The following is a 27,226-nucleotide window of genomic DNA, read 5'->3' as shown; positions in this document are numbered from 1 at the left end:
CAAAAGTCTCTCACAGGCCTAAATCAGACATCAGAGCATGGACCTTTCCTTGACCATGACCACAAAGTCAGCCTGGATTCTTGGCTCGGGACCTCCCCGATATCCCCCGCAGGCCCCTCTTCTTCCAGTACGAATCAAATCTGTTAATGCCTGACGAGTTCTGTAAACCAGCTGTCTGTCAGGACTGACTCTGCTGATTTCTCACAGCGGTGAAGGAGAGGATGTGGAGACCTCACAGAGTCGCAGCTCTGATAGCAGTTCACAGTCTGGATGGAGGCTGATGGCAGAGTACACCAGACTTTGTAGATATCATGTCATCTGTCTAGAAAACCAACAAAGCAACCTGAGACTTAGACGGCAACGGTTCTCGCATGAAATGCTAAAATTTTGTTGCGGTTTGGCCTTTCGTTCACACGGCAACGTCACTTTGGGGGCCTGAAAACAAAAACTTTCTAAACTAGGTTCCAAACTAATTTTTTTTAATGCAACCACTTCTGTCGCCATGTAAACTGACAATGCACAAATCCTGTGAAAATGGTGACATCACAGCCGCACTTTGCACATTACGTTTCAGACAATTAGCCATGGACGAGTAGGAGGACAACAATAACAACAATGGCAACCTAGGGAGCTGTGGTTTTGCTGCTGACTCTACTGAGTTCATTAACACTGCTGGTTCTTGTGTGTGCGTTTGCCATCGTGTTCTTGTTTGTTTGTACTCACCGCTCTGTAGAAGAACGCCTTTATGCGCAGGCGCGTGGTGTTGTGTGGTGTGTCATCAGAAAATGACACCACAGACTTCTGGCCTGGCATGCATACTACAGCGTTTTCAGCTGTTCTTGCGGAGCCATGTACATGAGGATTGTTCTCATCATATGAACGCAGATTTTTTTAAAACCCAAAGCATATAGTGCCATTCTCATCTAAACTTGGCCTTAGGCAGATATCTCAGCTTTTGGAAAAGACTTTGTGATCATTATATGGGCTTTAATGAGGAGAAATGAGGTTGCTTTCTGGATAGTAATTGCAATTATCCAGTCTATTATTTCAGAAACAGTCTTTTACTTATTATATTTTGTCCCATCATCCAAATGTGTGATTGGTTAAAAGGTTCCAGGTGCATTTCAATGATCTGTTTGAACCAAACTGACGACTGAAGTCTCTTAGAATAATAGAGTCATCTGTACATTTGTTCACTCCAACACTTGTAATGATAAACACTGCAGCCATTAGTTGGGCTTTAGCCTGAAAGGGGCATTAAGTAAACAGATTTACAGTATATTATTTTATAAATATCTGCTGTATATATGGTAAAGGGATTGCAACAAAATTAGCAGGTCTGTGGCACAGTGGGTAGGTAAGTAGGTTAAAGGAAAAATGTCAAAAATGAACAACGAACTCAAAACAATTTTGAAGAATACTTATGCGTAAATGCAATATCATAAACTGAATGTCAAATTGAAAACAACTGTGATACACTGATTTGACCTTTTAAAAAAAAGTGCTCCTAAAATGTATTTAACCCTGTAAACCTGAAGAAACTGGTATGATTTCTTATAAAAACATGTGGAGAAGGCAATGAGCAACTTTACAAGACATGGCCAAAAATTAACAAGAAATTTGTCAAAAATATTCTGGAAAAAAATATCTGAAAAGAAGCCACTAAAAAAGAAACATTAAAATATATTTATTTCTGCCACCCCCTTTTTTAAAATATTGATTTTAAGGTCATTTTCTTGTGTCATCCCTTTAAGTGCATTGTTAGAATCACAAAAAAGGCACAACTACATCTTCCCCATCTTAGCTCCCTCCTTGTATTGCAGTTTGAGTCCACAAGAGGGCAGAAGCAGCCTGTGCAGACACACATTTCTGCCAAAGTTAACACACTTCAGCCCCCGACTGTGCTGTGTTACTCAGTCTGCATTCACACCGCTCACACAGCGCTCTCCTCAGCTCTGAACAACAGCCCGCTAGCTGTTTAAAGCAGGAGCTGGCAGCCTGACAAGCAAATCTAATGCAACAGTCAATTAGGATCTACTCCCTGCATGTCGGCCATAAGCAGATACAGCTGTTGCTGGGTGAAGCAGCAGCTCCGGGGGAAGCTGTGTACGACATACATGTTGAAAGATAGGGAACACTGAGCGCTGCCCTCAACACTAAATATAGAGAATCCGCAAGCACAAGCCTTTCTCTCTGACACAGGAATAGTCCTGGAAGTCCTGATATATTTGGAAGTTTTGACAGCAGTGTCCCAAACACAGGGAGACAATGAATACTTTTCTGGGGGAGTTAGCTGAATATTTACTTCTCTTAGTTTCATGAGAGCATATTTCACAGAAAATAAATGAAATGCAATAATTACCTCCCAGCAAATACAAACACCAAAGCAACAACCACATGGCACCAAAGATGAAGACAAAATACATCAAAGCAGGGCTTACACAAGTCTATTCAGGACCCCCACCTCCCTACCCAATAAATGAATGTGTTGATACATTACATCCAAGTCTTAAAAAAAAAAAGAAAAAGAAAAAAGGTTCGTATTGTATGTTTCTGAAAACAATGGATATGTTACATTTGTATACTATGTGGCTGACACATTGAAATTTTGTAAATATGTTAACTTGCCTCCAAGTCAAAATGATTTTATATCACTTGCTCCCGGTCACCACTCTCTCACCACTATGGGATTTTTGGTAGATAGAGAGAACGGAAGCTCCATGGTTCACATTCATAAAGTGCACACAATCTAACATCATTGTCAGCAGAGCATTGTGAAAATATCTAGTGATAAATCTGAGAATAAAGAACATAATTACATAACTTTTACATGTGAGGATGCAAAATGTTACTGTGCTCTTACTTGAACCTTCTGATCAGCTGCTCTCAAGTGACCAAAATACCATCCACTGATGATGACCATTAGATGTGGTAGAAAGCAACAAAAAGAAAAACTAGTAAATCAACACAGATCTTTTTTTTTTTCTTTCCCAAACTTGATCAAAGTAAAATTTCTATTTACTGACCAAAATCATATCAAACTGCGGAATGCGTGATTTTTTTCCCCCCACCTTCCTGACCATGCGACATAATCCACAGTGGATTTCTCATATTTCTGAGTGTTTAACAGGAAACCTGGATTAATCAGTTTGTCATATTGTTGCGTGTGAAGGAGCAGCTATTATCAGATAACTAGACAGAAGGGACTTTGTGTAATTCATAGCGCGCTTTTCCACTGATGATCTATCTTTTTTTTCCCCCTGGGGAGCGCAGTTCTATTGTTGATACAGCCCATAATTTTGATTTATCCTTTGGGTAAATAAAGAGCGGTTTGCTCTGGCCCTTGGAAGAACACAGCCTTCAAATCACTTGATCATTAATCCACACATTGTTTTATTTACCTCTTGCTCTCAGCAACTAGGAGACAGAGTGGAGGAGGAAAAGGAGGGGCACTCCAGGGTCAAAAACAAGCGATCTACTGTGAGTCGGTGCCGATTGGGTGGGGGCAAGTGGGGCAGGATGGGTTGACATTGTAGGGTGATATAAATGTGCTGGCTGCTGGAGGTTTCAGGTGGTGCTGTGCTGAAGTTCTCTGGATAGTGTCGGCGACAGAGGTGAGCAGCAGCTACAGAGCCAGAAATCCCCCGCGGGTGGGATTGAACTTGGGGCAAACATTCCATTGCAGATCACCAGGGCATGTACACCTACAACTCCCCCACACACCCCAACACCCAAACATGAACCTGAGAGTCCAGACATGTCGCCAGATTTTGCTGCTCCCCATAATGTCAGAAATCAGCTTACCCTGCAAATCAACTGAATATGGGCTGTTCCTCATTCCTTATTTGTATTTTTTCTATTTTTAATGCAGGCAGATGATGTTGGTTAAGCAGATTTAGAACTGCAAGGTCCCCAGTTTAAGTCCAACAGGGAACTTAAGCTTGTTGCATTGGGTGAGGACAACTGAGAGAGGGGCCACTGCTTCTCCAGTCGTGATTGTGCCCCCAAAACCATTTTTTAAAAATCCAAAACATGCCCGTTCTCATTCCGAAGTCGTTATATACTGCCGTTTTTGCAGTGATTTTGGCTGTATGACACGCCATAGGGTAGGGTGATGTCAGCTGGGAGAGCGTCTGCATGATACGCCGCTGTTGAAACACCAACAGTAATAACATAATATAAGGAGCAGGAAAGTTCTTAAAGAGCGGGCAAGAGGGATTGGTCCTGGGCATGTGCTTACATTGATGTCCCACTGTTGGTTGCCACGTGCTTTTGATGCCTGTACCTAACCACATACTTTTGTAGCCTAATACCACCATGTGCTTGTGTTGACATCTTGATATTGGTGTTGGCATCCCAGATCATCGACAAAAGGATATCTGGAGCACAATAGAAATGCAGCATGAAATGATGTACCAATTAGTGCCACACTGTTAAAAGCTCGTAGATGCTAATATTTACTCCAAGCTCTCATTGCAAGACTGGCGTGACCTCTTTTCCTCAGCCACGACTGCATCCACAATCTCCTCCTCCTCTGACTTTTTTGTGACACTTACATGCCACTATAGCAAGGGCTCCATTCATGTTTGTTTACATTTTTCTCTAAGCAATACAGCAGCGTAGATGGATGTCACACAGTGAGGACATTTTGTTCTTGCGTACTGATGTCGATGGATGTAGGTTGTAGCCTGCAATTCAGTAAGTGATGTCATCAAACAGTCTGCATACATCAAACTTGATGTTGTGTCTGTGTAAGTTTATTTAGGTCCATGTTGGAGAGTGTAGCTGCATCTCACACTCTCCAGGAGGCTTCAAGCAGTAAATAAAATTGTCTTTCTTGGCGCTATATCTTAGGCAACTTGACTGGCTTGAGTTTCTTGAGTTTTGTGTCCCTTCAGTTCCGACTGAGGACATTCTCACAGGTCAGACATTTTCAAAACATCTTCAAGAAACTCAAGCAAGTCCAGTTGCCTACAATTTAGCACCTAGAATTAGCATGACCTGGAAGACTGAGAATCTTCACCAAAATGAAATTGGCCTTTCTCCTGCTCCTGCTAATGAGTAGCTTATCCAGTGTTTAGCAACAATTACAGCTCATTTTGCTTATTCAGTCTACCTCCCACCCGTTATTCATCACTAAGTATCTTACTCTCCCTTCTCTGTCTTCCACTCCGTCCTTCAGCCTTACTCTCCCCCTGCAGGCCCTAATCCACACCCTATCCCCTGGGCCTGCAGCCTCAGCTTCACCCTGAGCCAGTAATAGGTGGTCAGACCTTCATCCCAGTAGATGCTCACCCCGCTCTCCATCACCAACCAATTGAAAAACCACAATTACCCCAGCCTGCAGTGCACATCATGCAGGGCGGGTGAGGTGGACACGTGTTTTGAAAGGTATACTTCATCTAGATTATTCATGTGTGTTTGCCTTGGCATGAGCCCATTACAGCAAACATTTTATACCCCCCCAGGCAGAGCCAGACAAGGCTTAAAGACCTCCAGAACAGAAGTTCTATAAAACCACAGAGCAGCGTGGTGCAACCGAGTCACCTCCTTATTCACTGCCATGGTCACATACCATCAGTTTGTCATCTTCACTGCAGTCTGGGAATTTGACTTTGTTTTTTGTTTTTTTTTTCTTTTTTGTAGCCATCTTCCTCTGCTCATTTAATAAATTCATACAATGCCTAGAATGCCTTTTATGGGCAACAAAAGAAGAAATGACCCTAAAATAAGCAACAAATTAGTAAGAAGTACAAGAAAATTACCAGAAAATTAGTAAATTAATTGATTAATAATAATAATAAAAGTAATTAGTATTATTATTATTAGAACACAGGAATGATCTGGGGAAAATGTGCTTGACATTTTTTTAAAGGTTTTTGTAAAAAAAAAAATTAACCATGTAATTATAATCATTATAAATAGAGTTCTAAAAAAAATTTCTAAATCCACTAATGTGCTATTTACATTTTTTTCCATTTTCTCAGACATGTACATAACATTAAACTTATAGTATTGTTAAAGTATCCAGAGTCAAGTTAATTTCATCCCTAGAAACTTTGATCTTGATTGAAGTTTTTGCTATGGTTACCAGAGATCCCTTAAAAATGTTTTGGTAGAAAATTAACACATATTGTCAGGAGCAAAAGATGCAGTGTTGACATTTAAGGCACTGATATTCAAATTTAGGGAAAATGATCCAATAAAGTATGCAGTGTGGTAGCACAACCCCAATTCCAATTGCAAAAACGTAGAGATGTTGTTTAAAACATAAATAAAATCAGAACAAAATTATTTGCATGTCTTTTTTTAACTTACATCCAGTTGAATACAGTCCAAAGACAAGATGTTTAATGTTAAAACTGAAAATAAATAAATAAATAAATAAGAACTGTATTGTTTTTTGGGGGTTTTTTGTGAAATATATACACATTCTGATTTTGATGTCTGCAAGAACAGTTGATAGTATCATCGATGGGTATGAAAGGGACATCTTCTGGAGTTTACTGCCTCAGATTTGCTTTATTTGCAAAAGCACTTTGTAAACTGTGTTTTTAAAGGTGCTATATAAATAAAGTTATTACTATTACTAGCCGCGAAAGGCTTAGCTGTTAACAACTAAAGATGGCCACTTTGTAAGAAACTATGTGGGCAAACATATTGATTTATTGATTTCACCATCTACAAGCCATAGTATCATCAAAAGATCCAGTGATCTGGTGAAATCTTTGCTCATAAGGACACAAAGCTGAAATATTAAATGACCGGGAACTTCAGCCCGAGATCCACAGGGATTCACAGTGATCCAAAATCTAGCTCCCAGGTTTCCTTGCTTATCAGGAGCTATTGGGTGCAGCTGTGATGTTCTCCTCAGCTGCAGTAATCAGCCTGCTGGGAGGTTCTATATTGTGTGTCTCCAGAGAGTCAACACCTTCAGTTGGCTTTCCGTGAGTTTTGTTTTTAGTGGAAATCTGAGTTGAGTGTGTGTTAGAAGAGTGATTCTTCTTTTTGCCTTCATTTTGTTTCCCCCCTGTTCAGTAACTCACACTTTACTTTGGTTTTGGGACAGATTCTTTTGTCTATCATTTTGATAGAATCAGCTGGTGGCTGTGGGGAGTTTTATTCCTACATCACCTTTTATAAACCAAAGGGCCCCATTTTGCCTTCACCCTCTTGTACATGTGCTGTGTTTTGTTATTTTCCCAAACTGTGACCCATGCCCCTCAGGTTTTGCTTTCTGGGGAAACATAACTTCTCTCAGGTTGCACTGCATTAAAAACCAATATGACTGTATAAAGGATATTACAACATCGAGAAACACGGCTTCCGATTCTCTGGGACCGAACTCATTTAAGATGGACTGACACAAAGTGTGCTGTGGTCTGACAAATCCACAGATTGTTACCAGTGCAAAGTTCAAAAGCAGCTGTATTTGGTATGGGGTTGTTAGTGCCCATGGTATTGATAACTTGCTCATCTGTGAAGGCATCATGGATGCTACATATAGGTTTTGGAGCAACACTTGCTGCCATCAAGATGAAGTTTTTTTCAGGGACGTCCATGTCTATTCCAGCAAGACAATGAGACACATTCTGCCAATGTTTCAACAGTGTGGCTTCGTTTACAGAGAGTAAAGCTACTAGACTGACAACCAGCTACTAGGCTAGAGTTGTCTACCACTGAAATGTGTAATGCCTAATAAAGCAGAAAACATGACAACGGAGTACTCAAACTGTTGAACAACTGAACTCATATCAATCAAGAATGGGAAAGAATTTTGCTGTCAAAACTTAATCTACATATTAATGTCCTCAGTTCCCAAGCTCTAACCGTGTGTTGTTACCTCTGTAAAGCCCAACCCTTGAAAAAAACAGCCAGAAAACTCTTTCTCTATATATACAATTTATAATTAATAATGGAAATTATTTTGTATCATACCTTTTTACCACCTCTTTGCATTACAGTGGGCAAAAAAACAAATTTCTGGCAAAGATGGAAATTATATTTCCCACAGAAGATATTATCAAGAAAGGTCTCCACTTTGTGCCTGTAAAATTTCATGGGGCTTTGATTATCCTAGAGGTCACAACAGGTCATTTTATATAATGAGGTCAAGTTAATAAAAGGTCTCACTACAATGCAATGTGGCGGCTATCATCATCATATATGAATAAAATTGGGAACACTGAATCCGCAAGAGTCTTAGTTTTCTAGGAATACCCGATTTTTGCAACTCTAAAATTGTTTAGGGAATACAGAGTGCAGAAACATTCAGATACACCATTTTAAGATTTAGTAAAAATAACATATATAGTGCATGCAAAAATGCTGGACATTTTTTCTTTTTTTTTTCTTTTGTAACATGTCATAGGCATCAAATTTGAAATTCGTGTATATATATTTTTTAAAGATTTCTTTGGGGCTTTTTATGCCTTTATTGCATAGGACAGGTGAAGCATGAAATGGGGAGAGAGAGTGGATGACATGCAGCAAAGGGCGCAGGCTGGAATTGAACCTGCGGCCGCTGCAGCGAGGACTTAGCCTCCATACATGGGGCACCGGATCTATCCACTGAGCCACTGGGTGCCCTAAAATGAGTGTATATTTATAAAATGAAATGGTAATGGATTTGTAATGGTACAGCACCTTTCTGTTCTTTTCGACTCCAAAAACTACATGCCACGTTCACCCACTGACACTCACACTCACAAGTTGCCTCCTGCTTCTAAGTTAATTTGGGGTTCAGTATCATGGCTAAGGATACCTCAACATGCAGACTGGGGGATCTGGGGATTGAACTGCTGCTTTAGAATTCCAGACAACAATCTACTTCCTGAAAAAAACAGTTTAGAAAAAAGAACCCTCAAACCTTAATAAGTTAAGATTCAGTTTCATTGAGTGGGTCATAGTAACCCACCCCCCAAACTTATGTTTATTACTGTGTGGTAATGCAGTGCAGATTTTTTCAATCAATATGCACTTTTGCACTGCCAATGATAATAAAACTCTAACAAAAGTGAAAGCTGACATGACTTTTGCAGTTTCTCTCTACAACTTGATTTTCATGTTACAAAAAAATGCCACCAAAGCAGTGATGTTAAGAAAGCATCATTTGTGGTAAATTAATTAGGCAACTCTACACATTTGAGAACGAATCTTTCTTCATGTAGCAGTACCTTGATATTTTTTACAGTGCAGCTCTTGTCCCCTGGAGGGCGGCTCAGCTCGGGGTTGTCAGGGACTTTACGATCACCTCCTCCACCTCGCAGATCAGTGAGCACTGGCAGCGGTGGGCTTTGACCCGCACTATAGCTCCTCAGATTTAAGGTTCCTCTGTGGTTTTAAGGCAGTTGGGTGGGGGTGCTGGGGAGGGGGGGTGGCTAATTGAAGTCAGCAGATGACGGGTGTGCTGTGATTTGTGTGGTGACAGGCAGTGTAATTACACGGCTGGTCAGAAAGAACATTACAGTAGTTAAGAGCTTTCGTGGGCGCTAACTCGGCCAATAAAAGGATCCTTACAGTTGAGTGTTTGTAAAGCAGCGCTGCCATGCTGCTCAGTATGGTGTGTGTTTGTGGGGGGTGCATGTGCAATCTAAGTACATTTCTTCATCTCTTCTTTGAGCAGGAAATCTCACAAGAAATGGTACAACAGAGGTCAGGAGAGAGTAAGAAAAATCTATCTGAAAAAGTTTGTAGATTCCATATAAAACACAAAGATGATCTAATATTCCAGGTCTGGTGGACATACTGCAACAGAATGATGCTTTTCCAGAGTTTGCCAGCCTTGCATGAGAGTGGCTTAAAATGTGAATAATCACTTTAGATAAATTTAAAGTTCATGAAGAAAACCTTGAAATAAAAAGTGAACTTATTTACACACTCTAAAGGGCCGTTTACACAGCAGCGGTTGTTGCATGAAATGTAAAATTTTTGTTGCAGTTTGGCCTTTCGCTCACCAACAGCATTTCGGGGGCCTTAAATTGCAAACTCTTGAAATCGCATTTCAGAGTGTAATCTTTTAAAATGCCTTCCCTACTGTCAACGTATAAAATGGCAATGCAGGGATCCTGTGAGAACGGTGACATCACAGCCCCACTTCATGCATATAGGTGTTGTTCTTCTATGGTGCGTCACTACAAAGTGACATTGCCAACTACTGGCCTGGCATGCATACTACAGCATTTTCAGTTGTTTTTTATGGATCCGTGTACAAAAGGATTGTTTTCACAATGTTATCATATGAACACAGATTTTTTTAAACGCAAAGGAAAGACTTCCGTTTTTAGTAGAACCATTCTTGTCTAAACGTGGCCTGACTGAGGTCCATCCAGTCTGCATGGATACTGATTCTGATTTACTGTGATATACAACCTCCATATAACCACCCTCTGCGTCGAACAGGAACACGGCTGGACGATGTCAGATGAGAACGCGTTTAGACAAATCTGGTGTCGTTAATACGTATAAGTCAATGGATGGCCAGTTGGCGTCAGTTGAGAATGCAGCTTGATGGAACCGGTTGCGTGCACATGAAATGCTGAGGGATGGTGTCACAAAATAATACGACTGGTAACCACATAATATAACAAGCACGAGTGGGCTTATAGTGTGGGTGGGGAGGTGGTTGGGTCCCACAAACAACTGACTTTTGTCCGGAAGTTTGCAGTTCACTTTTTTTTTGCCGAATCCCAACCATCGTGACAGTCTTCGTTGGTTGTCATGTGCTGTCATGTAAACATAAAGACATGTAGCTTCATCCCACCATGTGCATTTGTTCACATCACGGTAATGGCATCCCAGAGTGTAAACAGCTGAAACAGAAAGGATGCCTAAAGTGGATGCAGAAGGTCACTGACAGAGCGGCACCGTGTGAAAAATTGGAATGACAACATGTTAGTGCAACATGGCACATTCATAAACAAGCACCCACACCCCATGTACATATAAACAGCTTATTCTGTACCTGAGCAACAATTCTTATTTTCATTTACATTGACTTTTAGATAAAACTGCTAAGTCTTGTGTAAAATAATCACAAAATCAAAAAGCACTTTTAATTCCATAAATCTCTATGGATGTGATGCCAGGGGTGGTGAGGGATTGAGCAGGCAGCTCCACAGACTGCAGCCACATGCTGGGCATTTAGATGGCTGTGGTAGCAAGAGTGTATTTGTACATGCCTTTATGCGTATCTGTGTATCCATCCAGCCCTAATGCGGCCTCAAGGCTCGGCCTCTTTGGAAAGATCCAGAGGCCAGAAAGATAGTCATGGACAAAAACGAAAACACACTCCAAAACCACGCGTCATCCCACTGAAATATGGTAATAATATAGGAGGAAGTTTACATTTGTAAAAATATGCGTTATTTGTCTTAGCTTTCGTTTATGACCGAGAGTCGGCCGTGATGAGGGAGACCATTTTCCGAAATGTTTCTGGCCGTGGACCACAGAGCAGCCAACACCCCTGTCTATCTTTAGAGCAGGGAATCCACCCAAGAGCTGTCAGTCGAGCCGCCAAATCCATGACTGCTAAAACTCTCCAGACCCCCAAACACTAACAGCGTCGCTCAGAGACATCCACCCGCCCACTACGCACACACACAGCCCCTGACACTGTGAGATGTGGAGGTGTTTGAGAGAAAAGAGTAAATAAATTAGGCCTCTGCATCATCAGCTGGGCTTACGTAAGAGCAGCTCACCCGCAAAAAGAAGAAAAAATTTAAAACTTTCTCTTTTTTTTCAAAAAAGCTTGCAAAAGGGGGAGAGATTTATCTACTCTGAAAGTTAACTCAATACCTAATTTTTCTTGGACCCCACCTTTGTTTTTCCAAGTGCTGGGAACTGTTCATAAAAAGGTCAAAGAAATAATGGTTTGCAAAAAAAAGCCAGAGTTGCATTAAATTTGTGAAATAGAAAATTACTGCTGCTGAAAAAAAAGATTAATGACTCTGGCTGTGGGCTTTGTGGATTGCACTGGTGCTGTGTAGCGAAGCACTTAATAAATCACCACTGTACATACAAGGAATTAATAGGGATGGTGTGTTTTCATGGTTTGTGTTGATGCCAAATCTCAGAGAGCCTGATCTGGCCCCAGCTCTAATCTGTTTTTCAAAAGTCACCTTAGAAGCCTGCTGTTAGCTCGCTCTGCTCCTGATCCAAGCACAGCTCGCTCCTCCTCTGAGGATATTCTGTTTAAGATTAATTAACACATGTTGGGAGACTGATTGATTGATTTATCAATATGTGGTTGACTTGTTCTCTCACTGTTTCTAGGAGCAGCACACTTAGATATTTTAGGCAGATATGTTTCCTCATTCTGTTGGTAGAACACATAATCTAGACAGTAAATGCACATTTTCCAAAACATCTTTGCTGTTGGAAATTTTTTTTGGAGAAAGGCTGGTTTTTCTTGCAGATGATATGCAAAATTTAAGGAAAGTTAAATGGAAAGTGACAGAAAATGTAAATCACTCTGAGTTTCCATCAAAAAGTGTGACACAAAGTCTATAAACAGACTACGACATTAACGCTGTAACTAAGTATTTCATGAAAGATGCATCAAATTGTGCAGAAAGACCTAAATACTTTCTAAAAATTGGTGCCACATGACCAGAGAAAAAAGAGAAAAAAGACAGTGGCACTGGCTTTTGCTTAAAAGGTAGAAAACCTACAGCTACCGGGATGCACTGCACTCCACTGGATCTAAACACTCCTGCTAGTGGGTGACGTAATGCTGGCGTGATCGTTTATTGACAGGAAACAATATGGTGGGTGATTGGTGACAAACAATTTGGAATTACAGCTCCGCAGTGAGCTCAAACATGTTTCTGAAAACATTTGAGGAGAGTAACAGACAACTCAGTGGGAAGGTTTCCATTACAGATTTTTGCAAAACTTAAGCGATATTTTCAAAATATCCGTAAAACACAATTTCAAGATGACTGTGTTTCCTCTGAGTGATGTTCTGCGACTTCTCCTCTGGTGATAACATTCAAAGAAGCATGGTGATGGATGTTCAAAACATTAGCAGCTTTATTTCTATTGTAGCCACCACATTAGCCGTCATTATTTCCAATCCAAGGACTTGTAGGCATGTTATGGAGCCATAATGGAAAGACAAGCTCCTCATACGTGGGAGCGGCCACATATGAGGGATTTCTGGGAGCTGATAGTCCACGATTTCACAGAGGAATTGTGGATTCAAAACTTCCAGATGATCCACTCAACTTTTAAAGAGTTATGTGATGCAATAATGTTTCCATTAGATGTATTTTATTTTCGCTGTTTCATTTTTTTTGCAATTTGAGGGTTAATGGAAACCTGCCTAGTGACCAGGTTTATATATGATCACGGTGTTTAGTTTTACCACACGATCTCAACTTTTTTAGCCCATGTTTTTACAATACAGGAAACCATATAGCACCCACTTCATGTTCACAAATTCTCGTAAAACCAGCAAACAGTGCACTTAAATATGCTTCTTTGTACTCTAAGCCAATGTGTCCACATTTTGTTAAATTAAATTGGAACATATGGTCATTTATAATGTGTGGACCTTAAACAAATGACTAAGGCCACGTTACGATGAGAACGGCCCTACTGGAAACGGAGAAGTCTTTCCATTGCGTTTTAAAAAAAAAAAAAAATCCAAGTTCATATGATAACATTGTGAGAATGATCCTTATGGACACAGATCCACAAAGAAAACCTGAAAACCCTGTAGTATGCATGCCAGGCCAGTAGTTGGCGGTTTAACTTTGTAATGACACGCCACAGAAGAACACCACGCGTTTGCACATTAAGACATTCTTCTACAGAGGAGTGAGTAAAAACAAACAAGAAGACGATGGTCAACGCACACACAAGAACAGACAGTGTTAATAAACTCAGTACAGTCGTCAGCACAAACACACCTCTGTAGTCCACCATTGTTATTGTTGTCTTCCTACTCGCACATGGCTGTTTCTCAGAAATGTAATGCACATGTGCAAAGTGCGGCCGTGACTTCACCGTTCTCACAGAATCTGCACATTGCCAGTTTACACGGCGACAGAAGGTGCCTTTTCAAAAAATTACACTCTGGAACTGGGTCCCAAAAGTTTGCATTTTCAGGCCCCCAAAACGCTGTTGTCATGTGAATGAAAGACCAAACAGCGATAGAAGTCTAATGTTTCATGTAAGAAGCATTGCCATGTAAATGTCCCGGACAGAGGAATCTGGACCCTGTGAGTAGACCAGTTGGGAACCACTGTGTTACATGACGCAAAATGTGTCATCCAGCAAGTTTCTGCTGAGGAGATAAGCAGTGAGATATGACTGCTGTTTAGAAGTTTACCACAGTTCATGTACGCATACTACCCACATCACATTGTTATGATAAGGAGTTTAATCAAAAACTGCAGTGTCCTTTTAAATAATGGTATTTTACTGCTGCTTCCAGCCTAGTATGCCATCTATGTTGGGCAGCCAAAATGCTAAATGTCAAATTAGCATATTAGTCATACTTAATATTAAAATTATTAAAACAGTTGACAAACAGCTGCAGCATGGTGGATGTGATGTCCTTTGTATCAGCTTTTGAGACAATTTACCTCATTGTTTTTCCTCATTGAATTATCAAATGCACTATCATTAGTTTTGCTTCACTGGACTTACAGCAACACTGGCAGGAATGGGTTAACCTGTATGGGTTCACTGGACCAATAAGCAAGTGTGGACCCTGACTCCACTTCCCCAGTTAAAGATATTTTGTTTACATTCTAATTTATTTTGGAATATCAGCCTTGAACGCCTATAAACGGATGAAGCAGAGGGATGTTGTACACTGTAAAGCCCTCTGAGGCAAATCATATTTTGTGATAATGGGATCTATAAATAAAATTTACTTTGAAATTGACTATTATGATCATATGGCCTCTTCAAACACATGGCTCCTCAACAAGACAGGAATTCAATATCAGGTAAAGTACGAGAGCCCCCGTCAGGCCCTGACATCTGCAGCAGCGGTGCTTTATTGGTGCATTACGAATTCTTAAGCAAATTTACCACTAAGTAATGACCAAACACTGACGCAGCTTTGGGCTTTTGTAAACTCAGCTGTATTTCATTGGCTGAAACTTCCTGGAGAAAAAAAAGTATGCATTTTAAAAATGTATTCAAACTTACACTGTAATCAATTCCATATCATATGTGAAGCCTGCGCAAATTGGTTTGACTTCTTTCAAAATCATAGGGCAGAAGCAACAAGTAACTTCACAGGACATGGTTAAAAAAATAACAAAAAATAAATGGGTTGCCAAGTGGTTCAGTGAATAGAGCAGTGCCCCTTGTACAGAGGCTGTGTCCTCGCGGCAGCGGCCACAGGTTCAAGTCCGCTCTTGGCCCTTAAAGGCAATAAAAGCCCCCAAAAATAATCTTGAAAAAAAAATAGCCAAAAAAGAAGAAAAGCCAGGAAAAAAACTATATAGTAACATAATATAAAATTATTAGTGTTTTTCTAAAAATCCTCCCCTTTTTTCAGAAAATTGAATTAAGATTTCTTGCAATTTGTGGAACGTTTCTTGCCAAGCTAGTCTGTGTTTTTTCGCCCAATGTTTTTAAAAGAACATTTGCTCAGTTGTTTGTCAAAGGGAAAAATAACTTATGAAGGCAGCACAAGAAAACAGATGTTGATTCAGGTTTAAAAAGGTTAAGCAGCACTGCAACCTACTTCAAATAAAAGCAAAACGTGCCATTAAATCCCAAAGTATTAAGCTGTACAGGACAGTGTTTTCATGCAGATTACAGATGCTGCTGTATTTCTGAATACGGAGACAGTGGTCAACATACTGCTGTCTCTCTGAATGCAGAGACAGTGGTCCACATGCTGCTGTCTTTCTGAATGCAGAGACAGTGGTGTAGATGCTGTGTGGCACAGTGTGTTTGCTGAGTGCAGCTCTGGTTCGCAGTGCAGGCTGCAGAGCGCTGTGCCGTCAGCTCACATTAGAATAAAGCAGAGATCAGAGTGAAGCTGTCAGCCTGTGTGTCTGCACCCATCTGATCCTCACACATCACTCAGGATCAGGAACAACTGCACACAGCTCCAGCTGCTGCTCACACTGTCAGCAGTCACGCTGTAGAGAACTGTACTGCACAACGCGCACATCAGAAGTCATCAGCTTTTATAGTGGTGATAGTGTGTGTTTTAATAGGCCTACCTCTGTGATGCCTTTGGTATTTTAGGAATTGATTTATAATAATAATATATCATATATATGTAATTTATTAATGAGCATGAACCTTGTGAGTGCGTATTGAACCCTTTAGGTTCTGTGTCTGTTGTAATAGGCATCCATTTTTTTCAGTTTCAGCAAATGAAAATGCACTTTGTTCAAATATAATGTAATAAAGTAATATTACATGACATTATTTTGGTATTTTGGGGAGTATGTTTTTATATTTTTGTCAATTTTCACTACATTTCCTAAATAAAATATGTACTTTAACTTCCATTAAGCATCTTTGTTACTTACTACAAAACAGGGTAGGAAGGGAGGAAGGATTGAGGGGACAGATGGACATATGAAGTTGCAAAAAATAATAATAATAATCTTATCTTCAGTGGTACCAGGAAATAAACTTCATAATTCTAACAATTCAAACCGCATGCTTTTTTTATTAACAACATCTACTTGTACTTAAGTAAATTTAATTTCACTAAATTATTTTTGACACTTAAGTACAGTAAATATCAGATACTTTAAAACTCAACTCAAGTAAAACTTTCACTCAAGTAATATTCTAATAGGTGGCTTAAACATCTACCCACTTAAGTCATTTTCTGGTATATAAATCTGTACTTTTACTTAAATATGCCTTTCAGGTACTTCATGCACCACTGCGAGTTACTAAGTGGACTTTAACTTGCCACTGAATGTCCAGTTTTAACATAAAAGTTGCCAGCTGAGAGATTAAAGCCTTACACAAGACAAACATTTAACCTTTTAAATATTCATTTGTAAACATGCATCTTTTTTTCTTTTTTTTTAAATTTCCTAAATTCAGTGACCATCACGCTGGTGTTATCATCCACAACCATATACACTTGAGACTAAGCAAGACAGCTCATTCTTAACCTTAATTTTATAAAATTAAGATTAAATAAAATAAAATAACATAAAAATCAAATCAAATTTAAACTCAAGGTCTACTTTCTTTTTCCCAGACTCTCATAACCTGGAGAACTCAAAACCCCATATGCAATCACTGGTAGCACTTTCTAGTGAGACTTCCAGGTTTGTAAGTTGTAGTAAAGACCTTTATTAATGGTTGTAGAATCCTTTATTAATGTTTTATAGATCAGTTATAGACCATTGATAAGCAAATAGCAAATTTGTGACCACTAGGTTTTGAAAAAAATCCCATTAGAATGAATCCTCTTAGCTCTTAACTTCAATTCATCAGCAGCATATAGACATGTATAACTGCAGTCTAACTTAAAGTATCCATTCATTAACATTGATTTATTCATTATTCATAACTGCTTATCCTTTCAGGTTTGTGGCGGGCTGGAGTCTATCCCAGCTGTCACTGGGGGAGAGGTGGGGTACACCCTGAACAGATCACCAGACTGTCACAGTATATTATAGTATAATAATAATAAAAATAATATTATGTGTAGTAGTAGTAGTACTACTAATAATAACAATAATAATTCGCACTTTTCAGTTTAAGGTCAAAGTGCCTCCCGGGTTTAAAGATTTACCGAATAAAAATAAAATATTAAAAACCCATGTGGCCCCTCCCTAAACCCCCTTATGACATAACCAAAATTAAGAACATTGAGAAACTTAGAACACAAATATTGCATACATGAACAAAAACAAACTATTTCATAAATAATGAAGTAAAATGCAGATAGAAAGCTAATAGGAGGTGGTGTCATATAAAACAGGTAGAATGCCAATAAAAGAACAAATTCTTGAATTTAAAGCAAAGTGCAAAGCATATGGAAGTGCATGAAATAACCAAGTGTCATAGTGGAGGGTCTAAACCAATCCATCACTTTTTTTTGTCAACCAAGGATAAAGCTGTTACAAACTTAAAAGAAAAAGAAAAAAAGCTATAAACATCCTTACTGTCAAGTGATACTGCCAGCAAGTCCAATGCTTATATATTAGGATGACAACTATAAGCTGTGTTCATGTCGACCATACAAACTGTATAGAAGGCTGAAAGCTGCAGAAAAGGCTGTTAGGCGACTGTAACTAAGATCTTTTTTGTTAACATGCATTGGAGATGCCTCCAGATTAAATCAGTCAGTTTCTGAACGCAAACGAGTATTATGATATGACCTGATGGTTTCAGGGACCAACATATTTGCTCTGAGGGTTTGGAAAGTCTACGAAGCCCAAATATTCTTAAAGGCAGATGAAACACAAATATATAGAGAGACACAACTGCTAAATTGATGAAAGAACTTCAACAGTTTTGTTAATTAAAAATACCAAAATTGTAAAAACACTGCTGTGCTCCCCATGCTCTTAATATGGCAAAATCTGTCATTAATTTAAAATAAAATTTAAAAAAATACAAATCCACTATAGTATTTGTGATATTTTACTTATTTCTTTGTGGCTGACGGGTACGAAAAAAATGTTAGAGAAGACCCTCCTCAGGTCTGACGAGATTAACACAAACAGTTGTCCTTGATCATTGAGGAATAACATACTGTATTAAATAGTGATTTAAATCAGAAATATCTGATTACAAAGTGCAATAACAAGAATAAGAATCTGGTGCCAAATTCCAGTACTTGACTGTTTTCCACATTTGCTGAAATGAACATTCAGTCGTTCCTCACAAAGTATGGAGGCTGCACTCCTCCTCCCTGCAGCATCAGGACACGCTGGAAATCAGTCATTTATTTTCTCCATCTCAAACAGCTGCTGAGCCATCTGTTAGTGCAACACTTTTAATGAGGACCTCTGATACACTGAAAAAAGAATAATTACTTTAACCAGTAAAGCTTAAATGAATGTTTTCTCAATTTTCAAGCAGTTGTGTAAATCAGATTTTCTTTATTAAAAAAATTGATGTTATTCATTTATTTGTTACTGATTTAAGTAATTATTTTAAGTTGGATATAATTCTATTTTTTTCTTTATTTTTTTGTAGTGCAATCAATTCTTACTTTGTTTCCTTTTACCTCTTGTCTGGACTTTTGCTACTTTTAATGGTGATTTTTATTTTAATTCTTTAAAAAATCATTTGGTTATTAATGTTACCTTTTATATCTTAATCTCTTTAATTTTATTGACCTTTATTATATTTATTGCTTTGTAAAACACTTTTAATTGCCCTGTTTCATGAAATGTGCTACTCAAAAAAAGCTGCCCTCCCCTGCCTATGGGTTATACATATTTATTTTTTGTTAAAAACGCACATTAATAACCAAATGAAATTCCAGTTATAAATCGAGATTTTGTGAAATTGTACTCTTCTGTTAAGTCTCGGCTTTTCTGACTTTTGTTTATCGTGTCAGGTCATAATGTGATTTGGACTTTCACGTGAGCTGAAATTCCACCTGTGGAAGCGTTGAAAATGGTATGGAACTAGAATTGTGAAAATCAGGTCATTACAGCACAGTGACAAAGGCTGAAGTGTTGCTTTTCATACTGCAGCCCATCCAAAAAAAAAAAAAAAAAATTAAAAAAGGCCGTACACTGCAGCCACACACACGCCTTCTGATGGAAACAGCTCGTGTAGAAAATGAAAAAACTTTAGTTTGATTGGAATTCCAAAAGGAAACAAATACTGAATCCTAATCCCGAAAACAATTCCAAAATGTGGCTATTATTTTCGTTTCACATGGTCCCGTGAATGCTGTTTTCAGCTGTCAAAAATAACATACGAGAGGAAATATTTAATACTTGTCATTTGTTTTGGCGTCGAAACATAAAAGACGTACGTATGTGATTTAGCAGTGATTGAAAAGAATTGAAAAGCTTATGCTTGGTGTTTTTGAACTGGCCAAGGTTGTATGATGAACAGAAAGCTGAAATAATAGCGTTCTTGATATATATTTATATAAATTTATATTTATATTAATACTGATTTATGTTTCTAAGCTTTATTTACCCTTTTTTTTCATCAGCCATCATATTACTGGATCTAACCTAGTATTTCCACCTTGTCTTAAGTGTCTGATTATTCCTGTGTTCCGTGTTAGTGAGCAGTTATATAGTGGTTTTATATGTCTGACTGTGAGCATACTGAATGGAAAGCACAGAGCACACAGGTCTGAACCTTCTGGAGTGTTTGGTGGAAAACTGTGAGGCAGGACAGCTCACGCCGGCAGTGTGTTCAAAGTCAGAGGTCCATCAGAATCTTCTGACACTCAGCGCTGACATTCACACGCTATTTAAACAGCAAATAACCATGCAGCTTTGACATTATGAAGACCGGTTTACTATATTAAATAGCACTAAAACCCAGGGTCCAATTCATCAGGAAATTAATTGGTAAAAAAAAAAGTAATAAATAGCTGTGTAAGCCATTTATTAGGGAATAAAACTAGATCTGCTTCTCCGCCCTGAAGATTTCCTGTTTTTATTAGTTGTTTTGGCTAATTTTCAAACTAAATATTCAGTTTGTAGACACCACTTTTACCCTTTTTTAGGTGACGTGTGATTTTGGGCATTTTAAAGACAAATCAGTTTATCTAAAGGAAATAAGTACTATTTGCAGGGCCGTAACTAGAATTTTAGCAATACCGAGGTCATTATGAGCCCCCCAAATGCAACCCTCCATCCAGCAAACTTTGACACTAAATAAAAATTTCTTTATATATTGAGTGTTATTATTAATTTGATTTTTAATTGGATTGTCTTATTTTATTAATATATCCTTTTTTTATCCTATAAAAGTCACAGTGAGATTTAAAACCTCTTTTGAAGAATGACTTGATTTTATATGTAAAGTAAAATCTCCACCTTTTTTGTTTTTTTGTTTTTTCTGCAAATTGTATTTTTCAATATAAAGGTTTAAATGTTATTTCAAGGCCTTCTCCACAATGTTGATTTACGGAATGTATAATGTAAATATTTCTTATCACACACAAAAACAGGATTTCATTTTTTTAATTGCCTTAAAAATATATAGTCTAAAAATACTGAAATCATCCTATAAAACACCCAACACCTGTTTATTATTTTAAATTTTAAAAAACTAAATTGTAGAGTACAACAGGCCAAGTTAATCAAAGCTCCAAACTGCTTAACAAATAATAGTAATAATGATAATTTCAGTAACTTAGAATAAATATTTTTGGGTTCCTCCACATTTTTTCTTTGATGTTAAATCATCTTTTACTTCAATTATAATATAAAAATAAATAAATAAATAAAATATGCGCTACCTTGAAAAGAATCTATGCCTTACATTTTGTGATTGTAAATTAATTTTCTTAAAGTGGGAGCTCAGAAAAAAGGGACATTTATTTTCGAATCTACCCTTTCAAAATTACAGTCAGCGTGTCTCCACCTGAAGAAAAAGTCAGACATGTTGATGATGTTTCCTTTATATTTTAATGAATACTCGCTGTCCTTTTACGCAGGTTGACTTATTTCTGCAAAATAAAATACCATAAAAATGTTGATATTTGTCACAACAGCTGTGTGTTGGCGCTGCGCTCTGCAGCAGAATGGTTTGTTTTTTTTTACAGTCTCCGCGTGTTTCTTCCCCGCTGCGGCCGTTGTTACAACGGAGAAAAAAAACGACCAGAATTACAACATTTAATATCCACAAAAATGTCACATATAATATTACGATATATTCAGACATGTCGGTCAGTCTTCCAGACGGCACGTCTTATGGCGCGCGGAACATTACAAAAAAAGAAAAAAACTTAAATTAAATATAAATAGCGGACACATGATCCATAATAAAATGTAGATATGTACAACTGTGCAACATGGCAATACGTTTCATCGTCAAACACCACCGGCATGCCGTCGAGTCCACATAAATTTATACACACACACACATACACACACACGTTTTCAGCTGTCCGAGTCGACCTCGCTTTTACTCTCCTCGGTTTTCTCCGCGGATGTTTTGGTGGATTTGTTCCATTTCTGAGAGTTCTCTGATTCCTCTGATGAAGAGCGTTTCTGCCGCCTCCACTTGGCGCGTCTGTTTTTGAACCAAACCTACGTGGTGAAAACAAAACACAATTTTAATATCAAGGCCTCTTCCTTTCTTTCTGTCATTCTTTCTCTCTGGCTTTTTTTTTCTTTTGCCTTACTGTTCGGTTACATCAGTAGAGCCTGCCTGTTTTTCCATTTTACAGAATTAACATTAATACGAAAAACAGTAACCCCAAAATATGATTTAATTATTGTATATTTATTACCCGTGTAGTTAAATCATTGGAACATTTTGAGCAAGGTTGATAAGTGGCATTGTCCGGTGTTTAACAGATTATGTCTCATTCCCATATGCATAGAGCCCAAAAAAATTACACTTTTACGTCAAAGGGCGCCAGAGTGCGTTTATTTAGCCTGTTTATTTATGTTTGTTTTTTTTTTTATAAAATAAAAAACATAATTCTGTGATACATTTATCGTCGCCCTAAAAAAACGTCAAAACTAAAACTTCAAGCGGACCCTTAACATTCAGTTTTGTAACCAATAATAGGCTATTAATAATAAGTATGATGACAATTCATATATTATAATAGTAAACGTTGTTGTTATTATTATTTATAGCACTTATAATTTTTTTAAATCACATTATTGGGTTAGTTCATGTGGTTTTCCATCGAAAATAACGCAAATCAAAGCTCTAGTCGCGATGAATCCCATCCTTTTGTAATTTAATAAAACTGCACTGTCAAAAACAACGCAACAAATCTATCACTGAAATATCTCACCGCCTGTTATTGCTTAGAGGTGCACTTTAAGTAAATTTAATTTTCCCCCTTTTCGTTTTTTTCCCTCGACGAATTTTATTGGTCGTTAATTTGCAGAAGAGCGGAACAAAAATCTAAGTATATTAATCAAAACTTCTCGGTAATAATAACCAAAGATATATAGGCCTATGAATGTGATAAGTAATTGCCCAAAAATGTGTTCGTGTTAACAAAGACTAAAATAGGGAAATAATAATAATAATAATCATAATAATAATAAGTCAACCAATTGGTTATGACACTGAAGACGTTACGGAGTCTTGTTAAATCTGGTGTATAATATGTCTGTTACTGTAATGTTCCTGCTCGTTTTACAATTAACGGAACTCTAAAATGAGCGCATGTGAATGATATTTGGCCTCTTTTGAATCCAAAACCAATGATAATCATCGCAGTGACAGGATGAATGAAAGCTGTCTAACTCTGTATAAAAAGTCAAAGCGACTCTGACCTCGACCTTCTCCTCCCGGAGGTGGACCTTGCGGGCCAGCTGCTCCCGTGTGCCGACGTCCGGGTACTTGGTCTCCTGGAAGAGGCCCTCCAGAGCCTCGAGCTGCTCGTCGGTGAAGATGGTGCGGTGCCTCCGCTTCCTGCGGCAGTGCAGCTGGTTGAGGAGCTGCAGCTCGGTCCGCGACAGGCTGCCCATGTTCATGTAGGACATCATCTGGTGCGGCACCGGAGAGATGAGCACCGAACCAGGACTGTCGTAGCCTGCACGGCGAGAAAGAGAGACGCGTGGGTGAGGAAGGGAGGTTTGAACAACTGCCACAGCGAGTATAAACACATAAACAGAGCGCGTGAGTAATGTTGCTGATTGGAAACGCTGGCTTGGGTTGTACACATGCAGATTACAGCTGGTGAGTAAAATCGCGTAGATGTGTAACTTTAGCTTTGTCTTTTTACGCAGGTAAATATTTGCTCATGCATGAAATATAACAACAATAATAACTTTGTTTAGGTGTGTGCGGATTTAGCCTTTGAAACAGTCTTTTCCTTTATACACACAAGTGAAGTTCATGCGTAAAGCAACCATTTGAAAAACGCGTCAGTGACACGAAACCCGCATCAGCACTAAGGTAATCTAACAACCATAAAGACATCACACATTCATTTCACATCAGATTTAAATATTTCTGATTGGTTGGAATCAATTTATCAAATTTTAGTCCGTGCGTAAAATAACGTTGCAAGTCGTTGTTTTTACGCAAAGGATTAGAAACTATATTTTTGTCTTTGCGTGGTAGTTTGTCGTGAAAATGCAGACGTGAAAATATCAAGCATTACAAGTAAAGTTTAGTGGAATCGCAATCAGCCTTTTACATTTTATTCCCTTAAAATTCGGGGCGCAAAATGAGACCAAAGCGCAAAAAATAAACCACAGTGTCTGCAACTACTTTTCTTGTTAATGTTATTTACGAACAAAACGACATATGATGCATTTTAAACATATAAAAGAGGGGGGAAATAATGTAGTAATTTATTGAGAGAAGAGTTTCGTAACCAAATTTAATTTCAAACTATAAAGAGAGCGAGAGTTTGCGGTTCCTACCTGCGGGGATGCAGGGGCACTGCTGCGGGCTGAGGCCGGGCACAGAGCCGCAGCACGGCGGCGCTCCTCCGGCTCCCTGGACGTGCAGCTGTCCGTAGTAGTAGCCGTTATATCCTATCCTGGTCCCGTTCACAGACTGAACACCGGGGGGAGAGGGGCCGCACGTGGCAGAGTACAGTCCGTTGTAGTCGGTGTAGATAGAGTCCGTGAGGCCGGCGGACAGCACCACCGGGCCGCTCCGGTGCAGCAACAGCGGCTCCTTGCAGCTCGGCCGGCCGGACAGGATGCTGTCTATGCTGAACATCCCGGCGGGCATCACACCGGTGCGCGGCGGCTCGGAGATGGAAAAACTCGTTGAAGTGAAAACTGCTCGGTGAGGGCGAAAAAGTCCTTGACTGCGAATGTTTCTCTCCGTGGAAAAAGTTCTCTTAAAAGTGCGTCATGATCACTCCGGAGGCTACTTTTCTCCCCTGCATGCGTGCTCCGCGGGCTCGTCTCGAAGACTGGTTTTAATGGGACCAGCTGAGAGCAGGGCTGCTTTTATACCCCGCTGACGTCACGGCGGAGCGGCTGCTCTGGGATCAGCTGCTGCGATTCGCGGTGTGAACGGCCACATATCTGTGTATTGAGAATTAATTCAATTAAGATAATCCGCACTGTTTGCAGACTTTGGGAACCCTGTTGCAGGGTCACAGAGTAATCCGATTATTTCCTTGTCAGTGAAGGCAACATAATCTATGGAACAAATTTACATTAGTGTTTACAATCAGGGGGCGGATGGGGCCTTTTACACCAACTCATGAAATAAGACTCAAATCTCAAAACGACACCCCAAAATAAAGAACTGTATTAACTGGCTCATAATATTCAGTTATAGTTCCAGCAATGTATAATCTCACTAATATGATTTCACTACACAAAAAAAATTGGAAACCGATTGCCTTGAAGAAAAAGCCTGAATTTATAGTCATTTTATATCTAAATGTTAAGTTTACTTAAAATGTAGTAACTTTACGTTTTAAATTGTTGCATCTTGGAAATATTGATTTAAATAAACTTGTCATTTTTAAGTTTTAGCAACTCTTGTCAACCAAGTAGGTATACTGTGCTTTTCTGTTGGTTGCAAACTAACAAGACAGAATTGACAGATCTTTGACATTGGTGAAATCCTTGCTGTCATGATCATTAAGTCTGACTAACTGAAGTTGCTAAAAGCATGATTATTTCACTTGTCATTTTAAGTTACAGCAACGTCACAAAATTAAGTTAATACAGCTACATTTCCAATACAGTTAACAATTACATATAAAGTAAGTAAAGTGAATTAAGATTAATAGTTATAGGCCTATTTCATTTACTTTTTCATGGTAAAATCTAAGCAATATTTTATTAATTTTGTGAATTTATTGCAACTTAAGTTTAATTGAAACAGTTTTTCTAAGTTTTAGCAACTTCAGTAAACCAAGTTTATGGTGCTATTTTTCTGTATTCTGCCAGTTGCATACTAGCCAATGAAATTTGTATTTTCTTAAACATGTTGACAAAAATAACACAGATTTCCTAATTCCAGCATCGGTAAAATCCTCATTGCCATGATCAAGTTAACTCAGACTAACTTGTTTTATTGAAGTTGCTAACACCAAATAAGGACAAGATCATTTCACATGCAGTTTGTAAGTAACAAAACCTGCACAGAATTAAGTAAATACAGCTAAATTTGAAGTAAACGTAACAATTAGATATCAAGTAAATATAAATTAATATTAATTAATTAATTAATAGTTATATCCATTTTTTAAGGCAATCGGTTTAAATTGTTATTTTGAGTAAGATCAACTTGACAGATTTTAAAGTGAGTGAGGTTACAGGAGGTTTTATATTTATTGTCTGCAGGTTTGGAATCTTCGGATTATAGCAAGCTATTTGATGGTACATTCACAGCACGCGGGCTGTGCGATAAAGTAATTCATATAGCTAGTTATTTCAAAATAAATGCTACTACATTTCAAAACGTCCAGGCCTATCAGTGACACATCTCTCTCTCTCTCTCTCTCTCTCCCTATATATATATATATATATATATATATATATATATATATATTATATATTATATATTTTTTATTATTTTTTTTTTTTTATTTTAATCCTAACGAATTTATAGGGATGTATTTTATGTGCTATAAGGCAATTACTTTGTGGAGTAATTTCTTATTATTATTACTAATACAGCAATTTATACTAGCGAGTCATGCGAATGAGCTCTCAGTAAAGTTAATAAAGTAACCCATTGACCTGTGGATGGATAGCTTGTGCGTAAAGGTGCAGTAAAACTCTAATCAAGGCTTTTATTTGTTTTTCCTCCTGCCGTCCCCCCATGAGTAAATGAATATTAACAGTATTTTCATGTCAGACAGAAACCGCTGAGCATTATATCTGGGACTCATCTCATTATCCACCGTCCGCTCGATTCTCCGCGGGGAGCAGATCAGCGCGTTTCCTCCCCGGCAGCAGCTCCCTCTCTGCGGGTCAACACCGCCGAACATTTCCCCCCTGACCGGGATAAGATAACGAGCCATTATCGCCTCCATTCAGCCTGGAAAAAGAGTACTTATTGCATATTTACACCGCTAATCAACATGCGCTGAGTGCTGGAGGTCGTCTGCTGTGTGTGTGTGTGTGTGTGTGTGTGTGTGTGTGTGTGTGTGTGTGTGTGTGTGCTGGTGTGG

General features: G+C 38.6%; 1 protein-coding gene across 1 annotated transcript; it reads right to left on the bottom strand.

Moving 5' to 3' along the window:
* Nucleotides 1-21,664: 21,664 nt before the first annotated feature.
* Nucleotides 21,665-24,981, bottom strand: gsc (goosecoid). Its single transcript, XM_042501496.1, has 3 exons — nt 24,501-24,981; nt 23,403-23,662; nt 21,665-22,190 (listed from the first exon to the last, which is right to left on the bottom strand). The coding sequence occupies exons 1-3, from the start codon at nt 24,814-24,816 to the stop codon at nt 22,041-22,043; spliced, it is 726 nt and encodes a 241-aa protein (XP_042357430.1). The 5' UTR covers nt 24,817-24,981; the 3' UTR covers nt 21,665-22,040.
* Nucleotides 24,982-27,226: the final 2,245 nt, after the last annotated feature.

This window comes from Plectropomus leopardus, chromosome 14 (assembly GCF_008729295.1).
Source record: "Plectropomus leopardus isolate mb chromosome 14, YSFRI_Pleo_2.0, whole genome shotgun sequence".
Lineage (NCBI taxonomy): Eukaryota > Metazoa > Chordata > Actinopteri > Perciformes > Serranidae > Plectropomus > Plectropomus leopardus.
Note: the sequence above shows the minus strand (reverse complement) of the source record. Positions and strands in the feature narration are given on the sequence as shown.

Excerpts from the sequence above, each read along its gene's own strand:
- gsc (XM_042501496.1), bottom strand. The coding sequence starts at position 24,816 with ATGCCCGCCGGGATGTTCAGCATAGACAGCATCCTGTCCGGCCGGCCG. Across the intron at positions 23,663-24,500 it reads GTGCCCCTGCATCCCCGCAG|GCTACGACAGTCCTGGTTCG; the intron begins GTAGGAACCGCA and ends CTCGCCGTGCAG. Across the intron at positions 22,191-23,402 it reads TCCGGGAGGAGAAGGTCGAG|GTTTGGTTCAAAAACAGACG; the intron begins GTCAGAGTCGCT and ends TTCACCACGTAG.